The following is a 6,868-nucleotide window of genomic DNA, read 5'->3' as shown; positions in this document are numbered from 1 at the left end:
GCCTCCAGACCTCCCCCTGGATGTAACCCGTGTTGCGACCGCTGATTGTGTCGGTCTGTCTTAAGTTTGGAATGCAAGGTGTTCCAGTTCCACAAAGAAAAAATACTACCATAATTGTAGAGAGGAGAAATTGATCTAGTATAACTACCATAATTGTAGAGATGAGAAATTGATCTAGTATTACTACCATAATTGTAGAGAGGAGAAATTGATCAAGTATTTAATAGTCGTTGATAGGATCGAGCAAGGGCCACATAAATTCAATTTTTTGCTTGCAAGTGCTCACGACTAGCCTGCTAACCATGTGTAAATTCATCTTGAAAATCAGTTTGTTCAAAAAGCTTGGTGGTCGTGGCAAGACAGATTCTTCACATGGTTGTTGGATCACAATGGTGACTCACTTTTAAAAAATACAATTTGAGTGACATGCTATTTTGTATCCATTTCATTTATATTTTTTTCCAAAAATTATTTTAAATTTGTAACATGTAAGCTGACTTCATCAACATTTTAGACATGCGTGCAAGCTTACTAGTTTCTCAAAAGAAAAAAAAACAGAGTTATACACGTCACGAATTGAGCGAAGATGTACCCAATTTGGACGTGAGTACTGAATGTTTTCATGGACTTTTGACTTCAGCCCACAGGCCGAAGTCAAGGTTCCCAAAAGGCCGAAGCCGCCAGCCCACCGCACACTGCCCCTCCCCTCCTCGCCCAATCCCCCCCTCTTCGTCCCACGACAGACCAATTTCTTCCCAAATCGCCACCGCCACCGCCATGATGTCGTCACCTGGAGATACCGCGCCGTCATCCTCCTCCGCGGCCGCGGCCGCGCCGAATCAGCATCCACAGCCTCTGGCGCAGCAGGCTGATCCGAAGGAGCGGCGGATGGAGTCGCTCGGGTGGCTGACGGAGTCCACGGTGATGCCGAAGAAGCACAAGGCCATCGAGGGCGTCGGCGCGGCATCCATACTCGACCTCAAGGCCCAGCTCTACCGCACTCAGGAGGAAGCCCGCAATTCCACCGCCGCTGACGCTGCCTCCAGCGAGTTCCGCCGCGCCAAGAAACGCTCCGGCCCCGCCGACCCCCTCGGCGCCAAGAACTCAGGCGTAGACGCTCGCGCCCACAAGTACGTCCACAATTATCATCCTTATGGCATTTCTTCAGTGTGATTGTAGACTGGTTATTTTTTGTGCTAGTTTTGAGGAGAATTACTTAATCAATCCTATGGCGTACCGTTTGTGAAGGTATTAAATTCCCAATAGGATCGATCCTCTGCACTAAGAGCGGAGACTAAGTAGCCGTGATCTCTATATATCTGTTAAATATCCCAATCCCAATATGGATTCCCAACATGGATCATCTTTAGGGCAGCACAAACTACAAAAGCAGGTGTACAGAGGTAGAGTCAGCTGTTTCTCTCTACTCCTTGCCGATCTAGACGTAACACTAGAGGCAACTAACATAATGGACTGCTTAACGCGGCGATCAACATGGGATTTTATGTGTGCGGGCTGTTTCTGTTGCTTGGCTGCAACAGTTGCAATGCACGAATTAATGAATGAAGCTGTGAATTATGCACACAGTAGACAAGTTAAGATAACTGCACTTGTATGAATCAATCGTACTAGAAAATTGTATGTAGTGAAATTTTCCAGCCATTGCAACCAGGCAACACAAATAGTTCATGGAAGATAATATTCACCGTTGATCACGACATTTTCTTATTCCATTTAAGAATTAAGTACTAATGGACAATTTAAGAGATAACCCTTGTTTTCCTATTCTCTCCGCCTGATATGGAGGGGTGCATGAGATAATAGCTGACTATATCTTTGACATGCCCTTACCAATGGTTGGTTGCGTGACTTGTGTTAGGAAATTACTTGGCTGTATAGGGCATGAGATGTTGGTTACTCTAATATGAGGACCGAATTATAACTGCATAAGCTCAATCTCTCTGTGCGGATGCACGGCACCATTTTATGTGCTTTGCTAAGCCTAGTTTGTGTTACCCTTGTGCTATACAAGGTAGGAAGCCAGAGCTTAACATGCTAATTATTTTAGAAGGTGGTTCATATTCGCTATTCTTAACATGCTAATTTCTTGAGTGAAATGACAACATGTAAGTGTTTGCTTAGTGGTTGTACAGCTGGTAATTAAAGGAGTGAACTGTTACATGTGCTTGTATGTTGTGCGGTATTCTGCGATAACACGATTTTGCTTTTCCTAGCAACAAACATTGAAAATTAACAATGGATCTAATTGAAAGGAGATGCCTACTAAACCATCATTTGATTTTGCTTTTCTCAGTTTCCAAGAAACTGTCATCCTGGCCACAGTTGCTCTTGTACCATGAGTATACCATAGAATCACCATTCAATATAAAGATATTTGTTCTGCTTTTCGTGTGGCATTTCTAAGCATCTTGATTTCACTCTATCAGCATGTCATTGTTTTTCTTGTTCTATCATTTTCACATTTTGGCACCTTTTTCATTTTGCTCTTGTCATCTTGTGCATGCTCTTGGTGTTTACTAATGTCTCTGTAATATTTCCTTTTGCAACAGAGATAAGCTGGAGCTGAAAGCTGTGAAAGATGGTACTGCATGTTATTCTGCCCTAGAAAAGAAGGCTGAGCTGTATGAGAAATTATCCAGGGGTGAGCTACCTGATGAAGAAGACCAGGAGAAATATTGCGTTGATTTCTTCCAGAAAAGTTTTCATCAAGTCAGCGAGCGGCGGCAGCCAGAGACTGCTACTGCCTCTGAGCATGTAGAACAAGAAAATGAGAGTGTCGATTCTATGCTAAATCCCAAGCCAGTGGGCCTTGGACGAACTGGTACAACAGTTGACCAAGATGAGCACAAACGCTTTGTCAGGTACTGTTTTCTTTGGGCAGTTGCTGCACTGATCCACTGAACTTCTGTGCCAGTCCTTGAGAAGTCAAAGTAGAAATTGCTCTATGGCAGATGCATAACAAAATTGGAACTGGCGGTTTCAACACTTGTAATCATTTGACGCTTGCATAAACCACTGAACATAAATTGGGCTCCCAGTTGCAGTATCCATTACATGCCTTTTAGTGCTGGTATATTGTGCATATCACTTCTCTTAGCATGCCATGCCCATGTAGACATAGATCACGTGTTGCGCCCCAAAACAACAGAGTCATGCCCCTAACAAAGCACATTGTTAACTAGTAGTTTCTTTCTGTGAGTACTACCATTTGTAAATCTGTACAAGCTGTGTTCGGCTGCTTCATGTACAGACTAACTATAGATATAGTTTACAAGGTACCAAAACTGTTTTGTAGTATGAGGAGCGTTGCACGTCGTGGTGTTAGGTGGGCTTACAAAACTACACTCTGAATTCTCGATGTTCTCATGTTCCCTTTTCATTTGTGATATCCTTTCTATCCAAGTAAATACTTGAACTAAATGTTTTTAGCATGAGCTGCATTACTTTGGTTTTATTTGTCATAAATATTTCCTCAATTTGTTGATCTAATTAAAATGTGCCTTGGTATAACTTACAAGTAGTAGTTTAGTAGAGCACTCTTAGCTGGTGAAGCACTTATACATGACACAATTAGTCGTACAAACTTTCCGTGCACCTTAAACTGTAACGCTTGGGGAATGTGGCCTTGTATGGAGAGACAAGGATACTGATACCCCAGGAGATGTGCAAAGGTTGAGACCATAGTGTGAATCCAGCTAACCGTAGTCGTGCGATAAGGAGAGGCACCTCATTGATAATAAACTAGAAAGATTTTCCATGGTCCATGGTGCTCCAGCCTCCATGTATTCTCTTGAGTGGGAATGACAGTATTACAATGTTACTAAATTCAAATTTAAAACTGGTGCTTTGTACAGTATAAAATGTGAAGGCGAAGGATATGTAGATCCCTTGATTGCATACTATCAATACCAGATGCTACCATTGAATTTGCAACCTGAACGATTTTGTCTCCCTCTGAGAATAATATTTCTCAGGTCTTTTACTAACTTGCACCATGGCATGTCTGCAGGGAGGTTCACGACGAAGTAAGTCAAGCAAGGCAGAAGGCTTCAACGATGAAACACCGGCGACAAGAGCAGGAGTCGGCTCGTAGAGAGAAACTCAGGCAAGCTTTCCTCAAGAAGCGCCTTGATAAGTTGATGGCTGAAAAGCAGGCATCTTCGGCCAGTGATGACCAACCAGTTAGCTAGTCGAGGTTTTGTATGTCTTACTTGTCTCCAGGTGGCAGTTGTTGTAGTTCATGTAATCACGGTTCATGCAACTGCAAATGAGAAGATTTGTCTTGTTTGTGGTTCCCTTGATCTGGCGAAATCAAATTCAGAAAATGGTCTTGGAATGTACAGTCACGCAATGTAGAGGTAATTTGAATCTTACACTGACGAGGTGTTTTGATCCTTGACTGATTTGCTGGGCGTTGGGCAGATTCCTGCAACCTTTTTTTTTTCTGCTTTTAGATGCTTCTCGTCGAGGCCGAGCATATGACTGCCATCTCCATCTTAAGTTGGCGAATCGTGTGCGCCCAACTCTGGCTGTGATCCACCAGTTCTAATTTAGCATGGTATACAGAGACGAGAAAGAAGCAGGTTCCATGCTACCCTGGTTGGATGATGGAATAAAGACCGAGGATAAAAAGTTTCGCCGCGCTTTCCGTGATTCTTTTCAGCTTGAAACAAACTATTCTCGCGGAAGCTTAACCATTCCCTACATCTGCGCGGGCGAGAACCGAGAAGGCGTGGCGCGCGACTTGACGGTGGAGGAACGATCAATGGCCAAGCCGGCTCCGACTAAGAACGCCGGCGACGCAGCAACGGCGGTGGTGCCAGTGCCGAGTCCGTTCGAGTACCATGTCTATGGCCCCCGCAAGCTGTCCTTCACGAGCTGGAGAGATCTTCTTAGCTCAAGCTGGTCAGTACTCTACTCCGTATGTGTTTGTACTGCACTTGCTCAAGCTAGTCAGTACTGCACTTGGACGGGTGCATAATTTGCATTGCACATTCGCGTAGCTTTACCGGGAATTTGTTGCGATGGTTGATGCAGGAAGAACCCCAACTACCGGCGGATGGTGATCGCGTGCTTCATCCAGGGGGCGTACCTGCTGGAGCTGGACCGGCAGGAGAAGCGGGACGAGCGCACCAGCCTCGCGCCGCAGTGGTGGCGCCCGTTCAAGTACAGGCTGGTCCAGGCGCTCGTCGACGAGCGCGACGGCTCCATCTACGGCGCCGTCCTCGAGTGGGACCGCCAGGCCGCGCTCTCGGACTACATCCCGTTCCGCCCCACCCGCGCACCCGCCGCCGTCGTGGCGCTGCGCGGCACGCTGCTCAAGGCGCCCACGTTCCGCCGCGACGTCGTCGACGATCTCCGCTTCTTGGCCTGGGACAGCCTCAAGGGCTCCGTGCGCTTCGCCGGCGCGCTGGCGGCGTTGCGGGCGGCCGCGCGCAAGTTCGGCGTGGCCAACGTGTGCGTGGGCGGGCACTCGCTGGGCGCCGGGTTCGCGCTGCAGGTGGGCAAGGCGCTGGCCAAGGAGGGCGTCTTCGTGGAGTGCCACGTGTTCAACCCGCCGTCCGTGTCGCTGGCCATGAGCCTCAAGGGCTTCGCCGAGACGGCCGGCGAGCTGTGGGGCCGCGTGCGCGCTTGGATACCCTACATGGGCACCCAAGCCGGCGGGGACGCGGGCGGCGGCTGCAACAGCGAGAGCGAGGCCAAGGCGTCGCTGGCGCGCGCCGGGATGGCCAAGTGGCTGCCGCACCTCTACATCAACACCAACGACTACATCTGCTGCTACTACAGCGACGCCGCGAGCGGCACGGCCACCGTGGCCGTCGGCAGCGGGGGCGGGAGCGGCACTAGCAAGGCCGGAGTGGCGAGGATGGTGGTTGTTTCCAAGGGGCCGAGCAAGTTCCTGGCCGCGCACGGGCTGGAGCAGTGGTGGGCTGACGATGTCGAGCTGCAGGTCGCGCTCAACCACAGCAAACTCGTCGACCGCCAGCTCAGGTCGCTCTACGCCCCGCCACCGGCCGCACCAGCCGCTCGGAGTTAGGCACGTGTGCCATGGTACTATTGACTTATTATCATTTTTTTTCGTTGAATGGTTATTGCCATTGTTGTTGTTCCTGTTGGGTCCTTGCGGCTGGGGTTAATGATGTGCTCAATTTTTTTTACAGACCCAATTTGACATATTGGTTTATACTCCCCCATCCCATAATACAAGATATTTTTACAAGCTATATTAACTTGCAAAATTATGGGACGGAAGAAGTACTAAATAAATCAGATCTTGTCGAAGTCGTATCTAACTTGCATGGTGTCTCCACCATTGACTATAGAAAAAATTGGGCAAGACCAAATCCACTCGCATAAGCTGCACTAATATTAAAGATTGTAAATAAGTGAGAACCTAAGGATCACATTCCTTTCATCGCGGATGAATAGTTATTGGAGATTAAAAACAAAGGCTTATGGTTTGAATCTAGTTAGCTGGTGCACCCCGAGTTCCTTGAGAGGGTGGAGAGAGAGAGCATGGAACTCACCTGTAGCTACTATGGATAATTTGAGAAGATTTTTACTGAAGTTAGGAAAGTAACATACAACTTAAAGTGTGGAGTGCTAACATCAAAAGGACCTCAGGAACAAAATAAGAGTTGCTTGATAAATTGGAAGATTTGGAGTTGCTTGAAGAAATCTAATCTTTCTCTGGTGACCAATATGGCAGGAAATGTTTCATCAAAAGGGCTTTCTTTCATATCTATGACGAGGAAGATTTTAGTTTCGCATAACAGGTCCGGTGAAAGGTGATTGTTGCAGGGGTGCCAACACTAAATTTTTCCATTGAATGGCAAATGGGAAAAGG

The 6,868-nt window shown here is 47.2% G+C and overlaps 2 protein-coding genes across 2 annotated transcripts; both read left to right on the top strand.

Annotated features, from left to right (window-relative positions):
• Nucleotides 1–691: 691 nt before the first annotated feature.
• Nucleotides 692–4,424, top strand: LOC123078750 (uncharacterized protein At4g18257). Its single transcript, XM_044501356.1, has 3 exons — nt 692–1,130; nt 2,571–2,882; nt 4,031–4,424. The coding sequence occupies exons 1-3, from the start codon at nt 778–780 to the stop codon at nt 4,209–4,211; spliced, it is 846 nt and encodes a 281-aa protein (XP_044357291.1). The 5' UTR covers nt 692–777; the 3' UTR covers nt 4,212–4,424.
• Nucleotides 4,367–6,309, top strand: LOC123078749 (GDSL esterase/lipase At4g10955). The gene is made up of 2 exons (XM_044501355.1): nt 4,367–4,926; nt 5,059–6,309. Exons 1-2 carry the CDS (start codon nt 4,577–4,579, stop codon nt 6,056–6,058), a joined length of 1,350 nt encoding a protein of 449 aa, XP_044357290.1. The 5' UTR covers nt 4,367–4,576; the 3' UTR covers nt 6,059–6,309.
• The last annotated feature ends 559 nt before the right edge of the window (nt 6,310–6,868 follow it).

The sequence above is a fragment of the Triticum aestivum genome, chromosome 3D (genome assembly GCF_018294505.1).
Source record: "Triticum aestivum cultivar Chinese Spring chromosome 3D, IWGSC CS RefSeq v2.1, whole genome shotgun sequence".
NCBI classification, from domain to species: domain Eukaryota; kingdom Viridiplantae; phylum Streptophyta; class Magnoliopsida; order Poales; family Poaceae; genus Triticum; species Triticum aestivum.
This window is presented reverse-complemented; position numbering and strand designations above follow the sequence as displayed.